Genomic DNA, 21625 nt, shown 5'->3' with positions numbered 1-21625 from the left:
TGCACATAGTACGTGCTTAATAAATGCCATTATTATTATTATTATTATTACTATTAATAGTAATAATAATAAATACCATTGATTGAGAGCTGTAATTTATGTATATCAATGTTTGCCTACCCCTGTAGACTGTAAGTTCTTTTGAGGTAGGGAACATGTCTACCAACTCTGTTATATTGGACTCTCCCAAGCACTTAGTACAGTGCTCTGCACACAGTTAGAGCTCAATAAATACCATTGATTGATATCCGTAATTCATTTATATAAATGTCTGTCTTCCCCTCTAAACTGTAAATTCTTTGTGGGCAGGGAACGTGTCTACCAGCTCTGTTATACTGTACTCTCCCAAGAGCTTAGTAGAGTGCTCTGCACACAGTAAGTGCTCAATAAATATTATTGATGAATACAACAGTGTTAATAGGCATGATCCCTGCCCACAAAGAGCTTACACTCCAGGATGGGAAACAGACATTCACATAAATTACAGCTAGGGGACACAGCAGAGTAAAAGAAGATGGGCATTGGTGCTGGGGGGCTGGGAGTGGGGTGAGTATCTAAATGTTTGGGTCAGATGTCTTGGGTTCTAATCCCGGCTCTGCCACTTATCAGCTGTGGGACTTCGGTCAAGTCACTTCACTTCTCTATGCCTCAGTGACCTCATCTGTAAAATGGGGATTAAGACTGTGAGTCCCACGTGGGACAACCCGATTACTTATAACTACCCCAGCGCTTAGAACAATGCTTTGCACTTAGGAAACACTTAACAAATACCAACATCATCATCATTCAGAAATAGGAAGAGAGACAGGGTGCTGAGAGGAGCAGTTTATCAGGGAAGACTTCCTGGAGGGGGCAAGTGGTTGCTGTTGGACTGTGAGCCCGCTGTTGGGTAGGGACCGTCTCTATGTATTGCCAACTTGTACTTCCCAAGCGCTTAGTACAGTGTTCTGCACACAGTAAGCGCTCAATAAATATGATTGAATGCATGCATGAATGAATGAATGAATGAATGAATGCTGGATGTGAGAGGGAAGAGCGTTCCAGGCCCGAGGCAGGATGTGAGCGAGGGGTCAGCGGTGAGATAGAGGAGATGGAGTTGCATTGACAAGGTTGGCATTAGAAAAGCGAAGTGTGTGGGCTGAGTTGTAGGAGAGAAGCAAGGTGAGGTAGAAGGGGGCAAGGTGGTGGAGAGCTTAAAAGTCGACGATGAGGAGTTTTTGTTTGATGCAGAGGTGGATGGGCAACCTCTGGAGGGTCTTGAGATTGGGGAGATGTGCCCAGAATTCTGTGTTTCAGTGCTCTGCACTCAGTGGACACCAAATAATAATGATGATGATGGTATTTGTTAAGCACTTACTATATGCCAGGCCCTGTACTAAGCACTGGGGTAGATATTGAAAAAAGCTATTAAATTATGGTATTTGTTTAGAGCTTACTATGTGACAAGCACTGTTCTAAGTGCTAGAGTAGATACAACTTATTCGGGTTGGACAGAGTCGCTGTCCTACATGGGGGTCACAGTTTTAATCTCCGACAATCTGATCACCTTGCAACGTCCCCAGCGCTTAGAATAGTGCTTTGCACATAGTAAGCACTTACTAAATGCCATTATTATTATTATTATTTTACAGATGAGGTAACTGAGGCCCAGAGAAGTGAAGCGACTTGCCCAAGGTCACACAGCAGAAAGGTGGAGGAGCTGCGATTAGAACCCAGGCCTCACTGATCCCAGGCCCAGTCTCTATCCACATGCTGCTCCAGTGTGGCACTCTGTTCTAAGTAGGCACCCAGTACAGCATGCTCTGCACACAGTAGATGCCCAGTACAGTACTCTGCACTTGCCTAGTACCCAGCCCAGCACACAATAGGCAACTAATACAACCCTCAGCACTCAATAGTTACCCAATACAGCGCTCAGCCCCCAGAAAGGTGTCCAGGCATAGAGAATAGAGCCACTGCCTGGGAGTCAGTAAGTAATGGGCTCTAATTCCTGCTCCACCATTTGTCCGCTGTGTGACCTTGGGCAAGTCACCTCACTTCTCTGGGCCTCAGTTACTTCAGCTGTAAAACCGGGATGGAGACTTTGAGCTCCACATGGGACAAGGACTGTATCCAACCCGATTTGCTTTTATCCAACCTAGCACATAGTTCAGTGCCTTCTAGACTGTGAGCCCACTGTTGGGTAGGGACTGTCTCTATATGTTGCCAACTTGTACTTCCCAAGCGTTTAGTACAGTGCTCTGCATACAGTAAATGCTCAATAAATATGATTGAATGAATGAATGAATGGCTCATAGTATGCTCTAAACAAATACCATCACTATCATTATTATTATTAAGACTGATAGATTGATTGGAAGGATTTCTTCCTTTCACTTACCTTTTATCTTGGGGGGATGGGTGCTATGGGGGTGGCTGAGCTCTCTGGGGGCATCCCCTGAAACAAAAAATGACCCTGGAGCCTGGGCAAACAGAGCCTCTCCTGAGCAGGGTTGGCAGGGACTTTCTGTGATTCAGGAAGGGCGGGGTTGATGCCCTGCTTTCTCGAGGTCCGGGGTGTGGATGGGGGTGGACAGGAGGGAGATTTGGGAATCACTCCAGCAATCACAAGCTTCCGGAGAACAGAATAAAATGATTCGTTCTGGCCACGCTCGGGTACATTCCTTACTTTTACCTAGGTTGTCCATGTAAATGCACACCCACAAGTACTCACATCCACTCACAAGTGCTCACGCACACAAAAACACTAACATGCACACATAAGTGCTCACACACACACTCAATCACTCATACATACCCTCAAGCCTCCACACCCACCCACGAGTACTCACACAATGCACATGCACTCTCACACGCACTGCAGAGAGGGAGGAAGGGAGTGAGGAGGAAGGGTAGGAAGAGAAGGGAAAAGAGGGGGGAAGGGAGGAGATGAGAGATGGAAGGGGAGGGGAGAGTGTTAAAGGAGCCCCCTTTCTTCCCTCCTTTCTCCCCAACCTCTACTTCAGCCAGTCAGATACATCACCTGAAAAACGGAGTGGGGAGCCAGGACCCCTGATGTGGGATGGAGGAGGAAGAGGTATCCAACCCACGTGGGAGACTCTGGAGGGCCAAAGGAAGTTCTGGCTGGAGTCCGTGTGCATGGGAAGGGAGGTAGAGAGGAGGAGGAGGAGGAGAAGGATAGATGAGGAGAAAGAAGAGAAGAGGAGGAAAAGGAGAAAGAGGAGGAAGAGGGGAAGAAGAAGAAACAGCAGAAGGAGGAAGAAGAGGAGAAGAAAGAGGTGAAGGAGGGGGAAAGAAGGAGGAAAGGGGGGAGAAGGATGGAGGAGGAGAAGAAAATGGAGAAAGGTGAGGAGAAAGGAGGAGGAGAAGGATGGGTGAGGAGGACAGGTGGAGGTGGAGTAAGAATAGGAGGGGGGAGAGGAGGAGGAGAAGGATGGGTGAGGAGAAAGAAGAGAAGAAGGAGGAAGAGAAGAAGAAGGAAGGAGAGTAGAAGGAGGAAGAAATGGATTAGAAAGAGAAAGAGGTGGAGGAGGAGGAGGAAAGAAGGAGGAAAAGGGGGAGAAAGATGGAGGAGGAGAAGGAAAAGGAGAAGGAGAGGGAAGGGTGAGGAGAAAGAGGAGGAGGAGAAGGATGGGTGAGGAGGAGGGGTGCAGCACGAATATGGGGGGGAGGAGGAGGAGGAAGAGAATGATGGTTGAGGAGAAAGAAGAGGAGAAGAAGGAAGAAGAGAAAAAAGGAAGAGGTGTTGCCAATTTGTACTTCCCAAGCGCTTAGTACAGTGCTCTGCACACAGTAAACACTCAATAAATATGACTGAATGAATGAGAAGGAGGGGGAAAGAAGGGGGAGAAGAATGGAGGAGAAGGAAGGGTGAGGAGGAGGGGTGGAGGAGGAGTAAGAAGATAAGGAAGAGGAGAGGAGGAGGAGGAAATGAAGGAAGAAGAGGAGGAGAAGGATGGGTAGGAAAAGGAGAAAGAGGAGAAAGATGGGGAGGAGGAGGAAAAGGAGGAAGAGGAACAGTAAGAGTATTCAGCACATCCTATGTGCAGAGTACTGTGCTAAGCTCTGGGAGAGAATACACGGCTGGGAATTAGACAGGGTCTCTGTCCCTCAGGAGGCTCCAACTAAAAGCAACAGATATGACCTCAATGTTGAGACTCCAGAGGGAGAAGGGGCAAAGAAAAGGGACTGAAAGCTTTCTCCATTACATTTTGTTCCTCCAGGGCACCAACCTTACTGCCCTCTCCCAACCTCTCAGCATAGCCCTCCACACAAAGCAGGCACCCAATAACGACCATTGATCACTTGATTGATTGATTAGAGTGATAATTTGCCTCGCTCCACCTGATTTCTATTGTCCCTTCCTAATCAGGCTTCTGTTGGGGAACAGAACGTGAGGCTTGAGTAGAAGAGGAAGGAGGTGACACATTGAGAATTACAAGCAAACCTTTTTTTTCAATGTGCAAGACTCATTAGTTCCCTACGTAACTTTGGCACAGTGTCCATACTGTGCTGTAATAATAATTGTGGTATTTAAGTGCTTACCAGGTACCAGGCACTGTACTAAGCGCTGAGGTGGAACAACAGATTGGATTGATCACAGTCCCTGTCCCAAGGGGGGCTCCTAGTCTCAATCCCCAATTTACAGGTGAAGCAACTGAGGCACAGAGAAGTGACTTAGCGTGGCTTAGCGGAAAGAGCACAGGCTTGGGATTCAGAAGACGTGGATTCTAATGCCGCCTCTGCCACTTGTCTGCTGTGTGACCTCGGGTAAACCACTTCAGTTCTCTATGGCTCATTGACCTCATTTGTAAAATGGGGGTGAAGACTGTGAGCTCCACATGGGACAACCTGATTACCATGTATCTACCTCAGCGCTTAGAACAATGCTTGGCACACAGTAAGCGCTTAATAAATGCCACGTCCTTCCTCTGGCCTCCACACATCGGGCAAACTAGCTCTCTTCCTCCCTTCAAAGCCCTACTGAGAGCTCACCTCCTCCAGGAGGCCTTCCCAGACTGAGCCCCCTTTTTCCTCCCGTCCTCCTTCTCTTCCCTCCCCATCGCCCCCCCACCCTGCCCCCTTCCCCTCCCCACATCACTTGTATATATTTCTACATATTTATTGCTCTATTCATTTTATTTGTACATATTTACTATATTAATTTTATTAATGATGTGTATATAGCTATAATTCTATTTATTCTGGTAGTATTGACACCTGTCTACTAGTTTTGTTTTCGTTGTCTATCTCCCCCTTCTAGACCGTGAGCCCGTTGTTGGGTAGAGACCGTCTCTATATGTTGCCGGCTTGTACTTCCCAAGCGCTTAGTACAGTGCTCTGCACACAGAAAGCGCTCAATAAATACAATCGAATAAATGAATATCATCATTATTATTATTGTAAGAGGGATGAGGAGCGGAGACTGCGGGCATGTTACTCCCCTTCTCAAAAATCTCCAGTGGCTACCAATCAATCTGCGCATCAGGCAGAAACTCCTCACCCTGGGCTTCAAGGCTCTCCATCACCTCGCTCCCTCCTACCTCACCTCTCGTCTCTCCTTCTCCAGCCCAGCCCTCACCCTCCACTTCTCCGCTGCCAATCTCCTCACCGTACCTCGTTCTCGCCTGTCCCGCCATCAACCCCTGGCCCACGTCATCCCCCGGGCCTGGAATGCCCTCCCTCTGCTCATCCGCCAAGCTAGCTCTCTTCCTCCCTTAAAGGCCCTACTGAGAGCTCACCTCCTCCAGGAGGCCTTCCCAGACTGAACCCCTTCCTTCCTCTCCCCCTCGTCCCCCTCTCCATCCCCCCATCTTACAATCAATCAATCAATCAATCATATTTATTGAGCGCTTACTATGTGCAGAGCACTGTACTAAGCGCTTGGGAAGTACAAATTGGCATCACATAGAGACAGTCCCTACCCAACAGTGGGCTCACAGTCTAAAAGGGGGAGACAGAGAACAGAACCAAACATACCAACAAAATAAAATAAGTAGGATAGAAATGTACAAGTAAAATAAATAAATAAATAAATAGAGTAATAAATATGTACAACCATATATACATATATACAGGTGCTGTGGGGAAGGGAAGGAGGTAAGACGGGGGGATGGAGACGGGGACGAGGGGGAGAGGAAAGAAGGGGCTCAGTCTGGGAAGGCCTCGTGGAGGAGGTGAGCTCTCAGCAGGGCCTTGAAGGGAGGAAGAGAGCTAGCTTGGCGGATGGGCAGAGGGAGGGCATTCCAGGCCCGGGGGATGACGTGGGCCGGGGGTCGATGGCGGGACAGGCGAGAGCGAGGTACAGTGAGGAGATTAGTGGTGGAGGAGTGGAGGGTGCGGGCTGGGCAGTAGAAGGAGAGAAGGGAGGTGAGGTAGGAGGGGGCGAGGTGATGGAGAGCCTTGAAGCCCAAGGTGAGGAGTTTCTGCCTGATGCGCAGATTGATTGGTAGCCACTGGAGGTTTTTGAGGAGGGGAGTAATATGTCCAGAGCGTTTCTGGACAAAGATGGAGATGTCCTGAAGGCAGGAGGAGATGCGAGCCTGGAGGGAGGGGGAGAGAGCAGGGGCAGAGATGTAGATCTGGGTGTCATCAGCGTAGAGATGATAGTTGAAGCCGTGGGAGCGAATGAGGTCACCAAGGGAGTGAGTGTAGATTGAGAACAGAAGGGGACCAAGCACTGAACCTTGGGGAACCCCCACAGTAAGAGGATGGGAGGGGGAGGAGGAGCCTGCAAAAGAGACTGAGAAAGAACGACCGGAGAGATAAGAGGAGAACCAGGAGAGGACGGAGTCTGTGAAGCCAAGGTCAGATAACGTGTTGAGGAGAAGGGGGTGGGCCACAGTGTCAAAGGCAGCTGAGAGGTCGAGGAGGATTAGGACAGAGTATGAGCCGTTGGATTTGGCAAGCAGGAGGTCATTGGTGACCTTTGAGAGCGCAGTTTCCGTGGAATGAAGGGGACGGAAGCCAGACTGGAGGGGGTCGAGGAGAGAGTTGTTGTTACCTCCTTCCCTTCCCCACAGCACCTGTATATATGTATATGTATATATATGTTTGTACATATTTATTACTCTATTTATTTATTTATTTTACTTATACATATCTATTCTATTTATTTTATTTTGTTGGTATGTTTGGTTTTGTTCTCTGTCTCCCCCTTTCAGACTGTGAGCCCACTGTTGGGTAGGGACTGTCTCTATATGTTGCCAACTTGTACTTCCCAAGCGCTTAGTACAGTGCTCTGCACACAGTAAGCGCTCAATAAATACGATTGATTGATTGATTGATTGATTGATTGAGGCTGCAGGCGTCTCACCCGTCCCAGCCACTAGGGGGCGGGCTGAACGTGGCTTCAGGTCCCGAGCCGGAGGTGCCGCCGGCGCTGATTGGCTAAGGAGGACAGGGATCGGCGGCTTTATTGGTCGGCCGTTGCCCCGGCAACCGGGGCCGCCCCGCCCTGCCGGTGCCAAGCGGGGATCCATTCATTCATTCAATCGTATTTACTGAGCGTTTACGGTGTGCAGAGCACTGTACTAAGCGCTTGGAAAGTACAATTCAGCAATAAAGAGATACCATCCCTGCCCACACCGGGCCTACAGTCTAGAAGGAAATAATAGAACCCATGACCTCCCCACAGCACCTGTACATATGTTTGTACGTATTTATTACTCTATTTTATTTGTACATATTTATTCTATTTATTTTATTGTGTTAATATGTTCTGTTTTGTTCTCTGTCTCCCCCTTCTAGACTGTAAGCTGCCCACTGTTGGGTAGGGACCGTCTCTATATATTGCCAACTTGTACTGCCCAAGCGCTTAGTACAGTGCTCTGCGCACAGTAAGCACTCAATAAATACAATTGATTGATTGATTAGTACAGTGCTCTGCACACAGTAAGCGCTCAATAAATACGATTCCATGAATGAATAGGCGCTTACTATGTGCCAAGCACTGTTCTAAGCGCTGGAGGAGATGCAAGGTTATCAGGTTGTCCCAGGTGGGGCTCACAGTCTTCATCCCCTTTTTGCAGATGAGGTAACTGAGGCACAGAGAAGTTAAGCGACTTGCCCAAAAGTCACACAGCTGACAAGTGGCAGAGGAAGGATTGGAACCCACAACCAAAAACTCCTCACTATTGGCTTCAAAGCCTTCCATCCCCTTGCCCCCTCCTACCTCACGTCACTTCTCTCCTCCGGCCCAGCCCTCACACTTCGCTCCTCTGCCTCCGCTAACCTCCTCACTGGGCCTCATTCTGGCCTATCCCGCTGTTGACCCCTGGCCCACGTCCTACCACTGGCCTGGAATGCCCTCCTTCCACACATCCGCCAAACTAGCTCTCTTCCTCCCTTCAAAGCCCTACAGAGAGCTCACCTCCTCCAGGAGGCCTTCCCAAACTGAGCCCCCATTCCTCTGCTCCTCCTCCCCTCCCCATCGCTCCGACTCCCACCCTTTGCTCTAAGAGCATGAGCTTGGGAGTCAGAGGTCATGGGTTCAAATCCCAGCTCTGCCGTTTGTCAGCTGTGTGACTTTGGGCAAGTCACTTAACTTCTCTGTGCCTCAGTTACCTCATCTGTAAAATGGGGATTAAGATTGTGAGCCCAACATGGGACAACCTAATCACTTTGTATCCTCCCCAGCGCTTAGAACAGTGCATTGTATGTAGTAAGCGCTTAACAAATACCAAAGTTATTATTATTATTACCCCCCTCCACCCCAAAGCACTTGTGTACATATGTACATATTTATAATTCTTTTTAATTCTTTATTATTACTTATTATTCTATTTTACTAATGATGTGTATACAGCTATAATTCTATTTATTTATATTGATGCTATTGATGCCTGTCCACTTGTTTTGTTTTATTGTCTGTCTCTCCCGCTGTAGACTGTGAGCCCGTTGGGTAGGGATTGTCTCTATTTGTTACCGAATTGTATTTTCCAAGCGCTTAGTCCAGTGCCCTGCACACAGTAAGCTCCCAATAAATACAACCAAATGAATGAACCTCTGACTCCCAAGCCCAGACTCTCCCGCTTGTCGCCACGTGGAACTGATGGCGAAACCCTGGCCTTGGGGAGATGGAGGGTCTGGGGGACCAGGGGCAGGGGGGACGGGGTCGCCGTGGCTCACTGACCTTGGGGTACTGGCTGAGGGTCTGCCTTGTAGTGGTAGCCGGGGGGCTGCTCCGGGTTCCTGGACTCGTCCTGGCCGAGGCCTGCAGGTGGAAGAAGGGGTCTCCGATGGCTCGGGGATGCGAGGGGTCATTGCCCAGGGGACCCCCAGACTCACCTCCTCCAAGAGGCCTTCCCAGACTAAGCCCCCCTTTTCCTCAGCTCTCCCTCCCTTCCACGTCACCTCGACTCACTCTCTTTGCTCTCCCCCCCACACAGTACTTATGTATATATGTACATATCTATAATTCCACTTTGATGCCTGCTTACTTGTTTTGATGCCTGTCTCTCCCCTTCTAGACTGTGAGCCCGTTGTGGGCAGGGATTGTCTCTCTTTATTGCTGAATTGTACTTTCATTCATTCAATCATATTTATTGAGCGCTTACTGTGTACAGAGCACTGTACTAAGCGCTTGGAAAGTACAGTTCGGCAACAGAGACAATCCCTATCCAATGATGGGCTCATAGTCTAGAAGAGGGGAGACAGACAACAAAACAAAACAAGTAGACAGGCATCAATAGCATCAAAATTGATAAAGAGAATTATAGATATATGTTAATTTATGAACATCATTAATCAAATAAAGAGAATAGTAAATATGTACAAATATACACAAGTGCTTTGGGGAGGGGAAGGGGATGAGGGAGGGAGTAGGGGTGATGGGGAGGAGAGGAGGAGCAGAGGAAAAGGGGGGCTAAGTCTGGAAAGGCCTCCTGGAGGAAGTGTTATTACAGTGCCTGGCAGATGGTAAATGCTTAACACAGGAGTGAGAGACCGAGACAGTCAGGTGGGACAACAGTTCTCGCCTGTCCCGCCATCAACCCCCGGCCCACATCGTTCCCTGGCCTGGAATGCCCTCCTTCCACATCCGGCAGGCTAGCTCTCCTCCTCCCTTCAAAGCCCTACTGAGAGCTCACCTCCTCCAGGAGGCCTTCCCAGACAGAGCCCCCTTTTTCCTCTCCTCCTCCCCATCCCCCCCGCCCTACCTCCTTCCCCTCCCCACAGCACCTATATATATATTTGTACAGATTTATTACTTTATTTATTACTTGTACATATTTACTATTTATTTTGTTAATGATGGACATATAGCTTTAATTCTATTTGTTCTGACGATTTTGACACCTGTCCACATGTTTTGTTTCGTTGTCTGTCTCCCCCTTCTAGACTGTGAGCCTGTAGTTGGGTAAGGACCATCTCTATATGTTACTGCCTTGTACTTCCCAAGCACTTAGTATAGTGCTCTGCACACAGTAAGTGCTCAATTAATACGAATTAATGAGTGAATGAATGAGGCCCTGGAAGTGGCATGGCAGCCTGCCTCATCCCAAAGACAGTGAGCAAGGCCATGGGCTGGGCCTTCTCCACGGCGGGAAGTCAAGCGTGGCCCTTTACCTTCTTGACTCTGCCAAGGGTGAGGTCCTGGGAGCGGATGGAGGGCAGGCAGCCGGGTCGAGCTGCCCTCTGCCATGCTGGGGGGCAGAGAGGGCAGTGCCCACCGAGGAAGGGCTGGGCTCCACACAGGGCCAGCAGCACAGGGCCAGCAGCAGCAACAACTTCTGTCCCTGCCACCATCACCTGCTGCCTCCAAGCGCTTAGTATTCATTCATTCATTCAATTGTATTTATTGAGCGCCTACTGTGTGCAGAGCACTGTACTAAGTGCTTGGGAAGTACAAGTTGGCAACATATAGAGACGGTCCCTACCCAACAGTGGGCTCACAGTCTAGAAGAGTACAGTGCTTAGTACAGTACTTAGTACAGTACAGTGCTTAGTACAGTGCTCGGCACACAGTAAGCACTCAATAAATGCAAATGAATGAATGAATGAAGGGGGAGGGGCACACTTGGGACCCTAGAACCAGGCTGGGGGGTGGGGGGTGACTCCAGGGATCTCAGATCCCAGCTAGGTGGGAAGGAGTGTGTTGGGGGGTGGGGAGAACAGGTCTCCTGGGGAGCCTCCATCACCTATTGTTATTATTATTGAATTCATTAATAATAATAATAATAATGATAATAGTGGTATTTGTTAAGCACTTGAAGAAGCAGTGTGGCTCAGTGGAAAGAGCACGGGCTTTGGAGTCAGAGGTCAGGGGTTCAAATCCCGGCTCCACCAGTTATCAGCTGTGTGACTTTGGGCAAGTCACTTAACTTCTCTGTGCCTCAGTTACCTCATCTGTAAAATGGGGATTAAGACTGTGTGCCCCCCGTGGGACAAACTGATCAACTTGTAACCTCCCCACTGTTTAGAACAGTGCTTTGCACATAGTAGGCGCTTAATAAATGCCATTATTATTATTATTTATAAGCACTTACTATGTGTCAAGCACTGTTCTTAGCGCTAGGGTAGATACAAGGTGATCAGGTTGTCCCACATGGGGCTCACAGTCTTATTCCCCATTTTACAGGTGAGGTAACTGAGGCACAGAGAAGTTAAATGACTTTCCCTAGGTCATACAGCAGACACATGGTGGAGCCGGAATTAGAACCCAACTCTTCTTACTCCCAAACTGGTGCTCTTGCTGCTTCACTTACTATATACCAAGCACTATTCTAAGCTCTGGCATAGATGCAAGTTAATCAGGTCTGACGCAGTCTCTGTCCCACATAGGGCTCACAATCTGAGTGGGAGGTAGAACTGGCATTGAATCCCCATTTTACAGCTGAGGAAACTGAGGCACAGAGAAGTGAAGTGACTTGCCCAAGGTCAATCAAACAATCATATTTATTGAGCATTTACTATGTGCAGAGCACTGTATCAAGCACTTGGGAGAGCACAATAGTGCTTTGCACATAGTAAGTGCTTAATTAATGCTATTATTATTATTATTATTATTACAATAGGATTAGCAAACATGTCCACTACCCACAATGAGTTTATGCTCCTAGAGGGATCCAGCAGACAAGTGGCAGAGCTGGGATTAGGACCCAGGTCCTCGGACACCCAGGCCCCTGAATCTTTTCACTAGGCCACACTGCTTCTCTTCAAGACCTCCCTCTCGAACTCTGAGCCACATGTGAGCCAGATGTGCAGAGAAGCAGTGTGGCTCAGTGGAAAGAGCCCGGGCTTGGGAGTCAGAGGTCATGGGTTCGAATTTGCCACGTCATCTGTGTGACTTTGGGCATGTCATTTAACTTCTCTGTGCCTCAGTTACCTCATCTGTAAAGTGGGGATTAAGACTGTGAGCCCCACGTGGGACAACCTGATCACCTTGTATCCCCCCAGCACTTAGAACAGTGCTTGGCACACAGTAAATGCTTACCAAATTCCATTATTATTATTATTATCATTATTTTTTTTTTATTTTTTTTTTTATGTGAGACCTAGTGGACAGAACTCAGGCCTGGGAGTCTGAAGGTCCTCGGTTCTAATCCTGCTCCACCATTGCTCTGTTGTGTGACCTTGTCCAAGTCACTTCACTTCTCTAGACTTCTAGTCCCTAGACTTCAGTTCCCTCATCTGTAAAATGGGGATTGAGACTGTGAACCCCACATGGGAAAAGGAATGCGTCCAATTTGAATTCCTTATATCAATCAATCAATCAATCGTATTTATTGAGCGCTTACTGTGTGCAGAGCACTGTACTAAGTGCTTGGGAAGTACAAGTTGGCAACATATAGAGACAGTCCCTACCCAACAGTGGGCTCACAGTCTAGAAGACTTATATTCACCCCAGTGCTTAGTACAGGGCATGGAACATAGTAAGTGGTTAACAAATGCCATCATTATTTAGCCAAGGGTCAGGCTACACTCTGGGGTTGCTGGAGGGGGGTAATCAGTGATGAAGGGGAAGGGAGCTGTGAAATTCCTTAGCTCTCCAGGGGTAGGAATTTGAGGAATCTGGTTGCTTGGGGACCCGGCTATTTTCCTGCTTTTCCTGGTAAATGCTGTGTAACCTTGACCCCAGATGGCTCTCAGCAAATACCATTATTATCTGTAGAAGGGCCCACCATTCAAACCTTCCCCCTTTCCAGCACTTCTTTTTCTAAGCATGGCCTAGTGGCTAGAGCCCGGTCCTGGGAGTCAGAGGTCATGGGTTCTAAACTCAGCTCCTGTGAGCAAAGCACTGTACTAAGCACTATTGTATTTATTTTATTTTGTTAATATGTTTTGTTTCGTTGTCTGTCTCCCCCTTCTCGACTGTGAGCCCGCTGTTGGTTAGGGACCGTCTCTATATGTTGCCAACTTGTACTTCCCAAGCACTTAGTACAGTGCTCTGCACACAGTAAGTGCTCAATAAATATGATTGAATGAATGAATAAATGAATTGGGAAAGTACAATATAACAGAATTGGTAGACACGTTTCAATCAATATTTATTGAGCAAATTTATTGGACAAATTGGACAAATATTTAATAATAATTTATTATTTATTTAATGTCTACTGTGTGCAGAGCACTGTACTAAGCACTTGGGAGATACAATTTAACAACTGGTAGACATGTTCCCTACCCTCTAGACTTTAAGCTCATTATGAGTAGGGAATGTATCTGTTTATTGTAATATTGTTCTCTTCCACGTGCTTAGTACAGTGCTCTGCACACAGTAAGTGCTCAATAAATAGGATTGACTGACTGACATACCTCTATTAACTGCTTAATACGGAGCTCTGCACACAGTAGACATTCAGTATATTTTACTAACTGATGAGCTCTTAATGCAGTGCTCTGCAGCCAGCTAGTATTCAGTAAATACTTAGTAATTTTGGTGATATTAATTAAGTGCTTACTACGTGCCAAGGACTGTTAGTAACCAAGCTTAGGAGCACTAGGGTAGATCCCAATTTATCCCACATGGGCTAGGGGGAGGCGGGTTGCTCGGTAAATACTATTGATTTAATCGATTACTGAACACTTACTACAGCCCTCTGTAGCCAGCAAGTCCTCAGTAATATGATCAGTGAATCAGTGGAATTTGTTCAATCAATCAATGGTATTTATTGAGCATTTACTGCTTGCAGAGCATGGTTCTATGAGCTTGGGAGAGGACATTAGAAGGGAGTTGGTAGATGTGTCCCCTGCCCATAATGAGCTGACAGTCTAGAGGGAAGGCAGACTTTGAAATAAATTATGGATAAGGACATAGGGGATGGACGGACGGATGGATGGATGGATGGACTGTGGACAGACAGAGAGATCAGAGGTTCTCTGGGGCTGAGCAGGTGGGTGACTTTCCCTTCTTGGGGTTCAGGGGTGTGGGGCGAGGAGGGGCCTGGCCTCGGTGGATGATTTTCTGGCAGTGACCGCCTCCTCTCTCTCTAACTCCGGCTGCAGCCCTTTCACTAGTTTGGGGTGGGTTTGGGGCGGGTATGGGGGTGGTTCTAAGGAGGGCTAAGTGACAATTTAGGGGACGGGCTTAGGGTGGGTTTAGAGCCGGTTTGGGGCCTGGGTGGAGCAGTTTGTGGGTTTGGCGACAAATTAGGAGTGCTATGGTAGATCCCTATTTATCCCACATGGGCTAGGGGGAGGTGGGTTACTCGGTAAATACTACTGATTTAATCGATTACTGAACACTTACTACAGCACTCTGTAGCCAGCAAGTGCTCAGTAAATATGATCAATGAATCGGTGGAATTTGTTCAATCAATCAATGGTATTTATTGAGCATTTACTGCTTGCGGAGCATGGTTCTAAGAGCTTGGGAGAGGACATTAGAAGGGAGTTGGTAGATGTGTCCCCTGCCCATAATGAGCTGACAGTCTAGAGGGAAAGCAGACATTGAAATAAATTATGAATAAGGACATAGGGGATGGATGGATGGATGGATGGACTGTGGACAGACAGAAAGATCAGACGTTCTCTGGGGCTGAGCAGGTGGGTGACTTTCCCTTCTTGGGGTTCAGGGGTGTGGGGCGAGGAGGGGCCTGGCCTCGGTGGATGATTTTCTGGCGGTGACCGCCTCCTCCCTCTCTGACTCTGGCTGCAGCCCTTTCACTAGTTTGGGGTGGGTTTGGGGCGGGTATTGGGGTGGTTCTAAGGAGGGCTAAGTGACAATTTAGGGGACGTGTTTAGGGCGGGTTTAGAGCCGGCTTGGGGCCTGGGTGGAGCAGTTTGTGGGTTTGGCAACAAATTAGGAGCCCTCGGGTAGATCCCAATTTATCCCACATGGGCTAGGGGGAGGTGGGTTGCTCGGTAAATACTATTGATTTAATCGATTACTGAACACTTACTACAGCACTCTGTAGCCAGCAAGTGCTCAGTAAATATGATCAGTGAATTGGTGAAATTTGTTCAATCAATCAGTGGTATTTATTGAGCATTTACTGCTTGCGGAGCATGGTTCTAAGAGCTTGGGAGAGGACATTAGAAGGGAGTTGGTAGATGTGTCCCCTGCCCATAATGAGCTGACAGTCTAGAGGGAAGGCAGACATTGAAATAAATTATGGATAAGGACATAGGGGATGGATGGATGGATGGATGGATGGATGGATGGATGGATGGATGGATTGACATGGACAAATTGGCCGGCAGAGGAAGGATTGGGCGATACGATGCCGATGATGATGATGTCCTCCATCCCTCCCTGTCAGTTAATACAGTGCTCTGCACACAGTGAGCACTCAATAAATACAATTGAACGATTAAATGAACTGAAAACTCCATGTGGACCAGGGGCTTAAGAAATACCAACATGGGTTTAAGAAATGAGAAGCAGCGTGGCTCAGTGGAAAGAGACCGGGCTTTGGAGTCAGAGGTCATGGGTTCAAATCCCGGCTCCGCCACTTGTCAGCTGCGTGACTTTGGGCAAGTCACTTAACTTATCTGTGCCTCAGTTACCTCATCTGGAAAATGGGGATTAAGACTGTGAGAGCCCCGTGGGACAATCTGATCACCTTGTAACCTCACCAGAGCTTAGAACAGTGTTTTGCACATAGTGAGCGCTTAATAAATGTCATCATTATTACCACAATCATCATCATAATCGTTATTCTTAATAAATTATGATTATATCATTATTATTAAATAATAATGATGGTGACGATGATGATGGAATTTGCAGTGTGACTTGGGAGGGACTGCAGGAAATTAAGGCCCATTTTAAACATGTGAAAACTGAGGCCCAAAGAAGTGGGAAACAGCATGGCCTAATGGCAAGAACAGGGGCTTGGAAGTCAGAGGACTTGGGTCCTAATCCTGGCTCCCCCACTTGTCTGCTGTGTGACCGTGGGCAAGTCACTTCGCTTCTCTGGCCTCAGTTCTCTTATCAGTAAAATGGGAATTAAGACTGTGAGCCCCATGTGGGACAGGGACTGTGTCCAACCTGACTAGCTTGTATCTACCCTAGTGATTAGAACAGTATTTGGCACATAGTAAGCACTTAACAAATGCCATAATAATAATAATGGTATTACTAATGATAATTATTATTATTAAGTGAAATATTATTATTAAGTGAAATTACTTGCTGAGGCCTCCCAGAAGCCAGGTTCATTCATTTGTTCATTCATTCAATCTTACTTATTGAGCGCTTATTGTGCAAAGCACTGAACTAAGTGGTTGGGAGAGCACAACAATAAGCAGACACACAGTAGGTGCTTAATAAATGAATGAATGAATTTCCTGCCCACAGCGAGCTTACAGTTTAGAGGGGAGGAGAGACAGACAATGAAATAAATAAATGACAGATATGGACATAAGTTACATGGGGCTGGGATGGGGGAAGAACAAAAGGAGCAGGTGAGGGCAACACAGAAGGGAGTGGGAGATGAGGGAAGGCCTCTTGGAGGAGACATGTGGCGGAACTGGGATTTGAACTCAGGCCTCCCTGTCTCCCAGGCCGGCTCTTTCCACAGGAGGCACAACTGCTCCACAACTCCCCGATGGTGGCCCCCTGATCCATTCACCCTGAGGCTGGGATTTTCCTGGGAATGTCCTGGCGCCTCCCACCTCCACCCCCTGTAGGGAATTTCTACGCATTCACCCACTCCCCACCAGACTGTCGGCCCCCAGAGAACAGAAAGCACAGGCCTGGCTTTGTGGGGGAACTCCTCTAAGCACTCAGTACAGTGCCCTGCACTCAGTAAGTGTTCAGTAAATGCCATTAATCATGATGGTACCTAATCAATCAATCAATCAATCGTATTTATTGAGCGCTTACTGTGTGCAGAGCACTGTACTAAGTGCTTGGGAAGTACAAGTTGGCAACATATAGAGACAGTGCCTACCCAACAGTGGGCTCACAGTCTAAAAGGGGGAGACAGAGAACAAAACCAAACATACTAACAAAATAAAATAAATAGAATAGATATGTACAGGTAAAATAAATAAATAAATAAATAGAGTAATAAATATGTACAAACATATATACATATATACAGGGAGATATACATACAAGATATATATACATATATATATCTTCAATTGTGAAAGCCCCTGCTGGACATCTCCTTAATGTCCTCAACTCAACCTGTGGGAAATTCAGGACATCTATCCATTCATTCATTCAATCAAATTTATTGAGCGCTTACTGTGGGCAAAGCACTATACTAAGCACTTGGGAGAGTACAGCACCATTAAGATGGACTCCAGGGGTGTTCAAAGGGCAAATGAGGAAACGGCTCAGACTCCAGCATACATTAAAAATCTCAAAAATCTCCTCAAAAATCTCCAGTGGCTACCAATCAATCTGAGCATCAGGCAGAAACTCCTCACCCTGGGCTTCAAGGCTGTCCATCACCTCGCCCCCTCCTACCTCACCTCCCTTCTCTCCTTCTACAGCCCAGCCCGCACCCTCCGCTCCTCCACTGCTAATCTCCTCACCGTACCTCGTTCTCGCCTGTCCCGCCATCGACCTCCGGCCCACGTCATCCCCCGGGCCTGGAATGCCCTCCCTCTGCCCATCCGCCAAGCTAGCTCTCTTCCTCCCTTCAAGGCCCTACTGAGAGCTCAGGAGGCCTTCCCAGACTGAGCCCCTTCCTTCCTCTCCCCCTCACCCCCCTCTCCATCCCCCCATCTTACCTCCTTCCCTTCCCCACAGCACCTGTATATATGTATATATGTTCGTACATATTTATTACTCTATTTATTTTACTTGCACATATCTATTCTATTTATTTTATTTTGTTAGTATGTTTGGTTTTGTTCTCTGTCTCCCCCTTTTAGACTGTGAGCCCACTGTTGGGTAGGGACTGTCTCTATATGTTGCCAATTTGTACTTCCCAAGCGCTTAGTACAGTGCTCTGCACACAGTAAGCGCTCAATAAATACGATTGATAATGATGATGATTAAATCATTGATTCTGCCAGCACCCCTGACTCTCCCCAGTGAACCAGCATGGACACCAACACCACTGACTCTCCCCTCTCCATCTCTAACTCTCCCCTAGTGACCTAACATGGACCATCCAAGACCCCCTGACTCTCCCCCAGTGACCCAGTACAGACCATCCAACACCCCCGACTCTCCCCAGTGACCCAGCATTGACCGTCCAACCCCCCTGATTCTCCCCTCTCCATCCCTGACTCTTCCCAGTGACCCAGCACAGACCATCTGTGGATCTCCCCAAACCTCCCCAAACTCTGCCTATGTTAATCACTTGGCCAATGCTAGCCACAACCCCCTGTCCCACATCAGCCTATTCAGTTGCTTGACAACAGAGAACATAGTGGCACAATGGAAAGAGCCCAGGCTTGGGAGTCAGAGGTCATGGGTTCAAACTCCGGCTCCACCAATTCTCAGCTGTGTGACTTTGGGAAAGTCACTTAACTTCACTGTGCCTCAGTTACGTCATCTGTAAAATGGGGATGAAGACTGTGAGCCCCACGTGGGAAAACCTGATCACCTTGTATCCTCCCCAGAGCTTAGAACAGTGCTTTGCACATAGTAAGCACTTAACAAATACCATCATTATTATTATTATCATGTCTATCCAACTCTATTGTCCTCTCCCAAGTGCTCAGTACAATGCCCTGCACATGGTAGACTGCCAGCTCCTTGAGGACAGAAACCATGCCTACTAATGCTACTGTCCTCTCCCAAGCACCAGGTCACTGCTCTGTACACAATAAGAGCTCCAGAAAAACCACTAATTGATTGATTGATTGATGTTGCCAAGTAGCCAGACCCTGTAGCACTGAGCCAGTGGGAAACGGCTCCATCCCTCGGCACAGAACCAGGGACTGAGCCTGTTTATTATTGTATTGTCCTCTCCCAAGGGCTTAGTACCATGTTCCACACACAGTTAGTGCTCAATAAATATGATTGAATGAATGAATGAACAGAACGACATCCTCAATAGGGGATGGAATAATAATAATAATAATAATAATAATAATGGTAGTATTTGTTAAGCATTTACTATGTGCCAGGCACTCTTCTAAGCATTCATTCAGTCTTCATTATTGAGCACTTACTGTGTGCAGAGCACTGTATTAAGTGCTTGGAAAGTACAAATCGGCAACAGATAGCACTGGGTTGGATACTAGCAATTTGGTTTGGACACAGTCCCTGTCCCCCTTGGGGCTCTCGGTCTCAAATCCTATTTTCCAGATGAGGTAACTGAAGCCCTGAGAAGAGAAGTGACATACTCAAGTTCACACAGCGGACAAGTGACGGAGGCACAATTAGAACCCATGACCTTTTGACTCTCAGGCCCTAAACAGCAGCCGGGCCTTATTCCCTGAGGTTCTGCCCTGGTATCCCCGACTTGGGGTGGAGGGGGCCGGGGAATAGAATGGGAGCCCCCACCCCATCCTGGGCTGGGGCAGCTTGTACTTTAGAGGCCAGCCGGGCATGGACCCAGCGGTCATTTGAGCCGTGGCCATGCGTCCGGTTTCCCAGACAATCTGGCTTCCGGCTGGTCCACCCCAACCCAGGCTGGGCCGGACCTCTGACACCCCTGGTCCTGGCCTGTCTGTCCTCCACCTCCAAGGAGTCACTCTTTGGGTCCAGGAGTTTTCCGCAAAGAATCCCCCTCCACCACAACAGGACCCCTGGGACCAACCCCAACAACCGTGGCCCAAGAAGGGCGGGGTCATTCCTCTCCACTCCCCCTCAGTTTCCCCCCAAGCTTCCCCCAGGACCACGCCATGAAGCCGCCTACCCAGCAGTTGGCCGAGGCCGACAGTCAGCACGAGGACCCACAGGGCCGACGGACCCCTCCTCCCGAAGCCCATCTCGGCTGTCGGTGGGGGGACGGAGACTCTTAGGGGAGGCTGCCTTCCCCTGGGCCTTAAGTATCCTTGGGCTGGACCCGTCCCCCAGCTGACTCACAGAGGAGGGGCCCGGCCTGCCCCTCCCTCCCACCTGCCCTCCCACCACCTCGATCCTTCTCTCCAGCTGCCAGGTAAACAGGAGACGGGAATGGGAGGACCGGGGTGCTCTTCGTGCCAGGAAGAGTGACTAGTCCCCGGGGCACCCCCCCTTGACTTCTGGCCTTCTTGTCTCCCCATGAGAAGATGTGCAGGGCTTTGAGGGGGCAGCCACAAGGCAATCTGGGCCCTGTGATCCCCCCAGTGGAGCCCGCAGCCTCTCTCCACGCCATACCCATGGGCGAGGGGGCACCCATGTTGGAGTCTCTTGTAGGCTGGGACCCCCAACAGGCATGGGGAACTGAGGAGAGATGTAAAATGGCAAGAAAGACCAGTTATCTCCATCTCATCAGCTTCCCGCTCTGCGCTAATGTACCCCCAGAGGAGACAGGGGTGGGACAGAGTGTCTACACATGCACACATGTCCGGGGGGAGGAAGGGGTGGGGTAGAGTGTGTTTACACGGGCCCTGGGGGGGGGCAGGTGATGAGCAGCCACAAGCAACTGTGTCCCCCTGACCCTTCCCCATTGAGCAGGGAAGATAGGACACACATGGAGTGGAGCCCCAGACTCTTCCCAAGAGCCCCCATCACCTGCCTCCCAGGAGCCATTGTGTTTTGAACAATGGGGTGGAGAACAATGGGACTGGAGGCCAGCCAAGTGGGTTCTTTCCGCTTCTTGGCCTTTTGAGAGGTGGCCCTGGCCCAGCCTCTTGGCCTGACCTGTTCTCACCCCTGGAAGACCCGCACCCGGCCACCTTGGCACCTCTCCCGCTAGCCCTGTCTGACGGGCGACCGCCAACCGGCCCAGGATGGAGCTGTGCAGATTTCTGGGAGCCTCTTAGGATGCTGGGAGCGGCCAGAGCCACCCTGCCTTGTCCAGAGTGTGAAGACTTCACAGCACATAGACACTCCTGCACACAATAACAGTAAGAATTGTGGTATTTGTTAAGCACTTAAGATGTGCCAAGAACTGTTCTAAGTGCTGGGGTAGATACAAGGCAATCAGGTCAGACACAGTCCCTGACCCATATGGGGCTCCCAGTTTTAGTCCCCATTTTACAGATAAGGGAACTGAGGCCCAGAGAAGCGAAGTGACTTGCCTAAGATCTCACAGCAGACTGAGGCGGAGCCGGCATTAAGATCCACGACTTCTGACTTTCACTAGGCTACGCCACCTGTATGTGTGGGTACGTGTGTTTACAT

The 21625-nt window shown here is 48.6% G+C and overlaps 1 protein-coding gene across 1 annotated transcript in view; it reads right to left on the bottom strand.

Moving 5' to 3' along the window:
- LOC119944165 (mucin-5AC-like) overlaps window positions 1–20678 on the bottom strand; it is a 109259-nt gene extending 88581 nt beyond the window's left edge. Inside the window, 4 exon segments of the mRNA XM_038765383.1 lie at window positions 2381–2437; window positions 9134–9214; window positions 20214–20291; window positions 20657–20678. Coding sequence (XP_038621311.1) covers window positions 2381–2437; window positions 9134–9214; window positions 20214–20291; window positions 20657–20678 — 238 coding nt within the window.
- Between the last annotated feature and the right edge of the window lie 947 nt (window positions 20679–21625).

The sequence above is a fragment of the Tachyglossus aculeatus genome, chromosome 22 (assembly GCF_015852505.1).
Source record: "Tachyglossus aculeatus isolate mTacAcu1 chromosome 22, mTacAcu1.pri, whole genome shotgun sequence".
NCBI lineage: Eukaryota > Metazoa > Chordata > Mammalia > Monotremata > Tachyglossidae > Tachyglossus > Tachyglossus aculeatus.
This window is presented reverse-complemented; position numbering and strand designations above follow the sequence as displayed.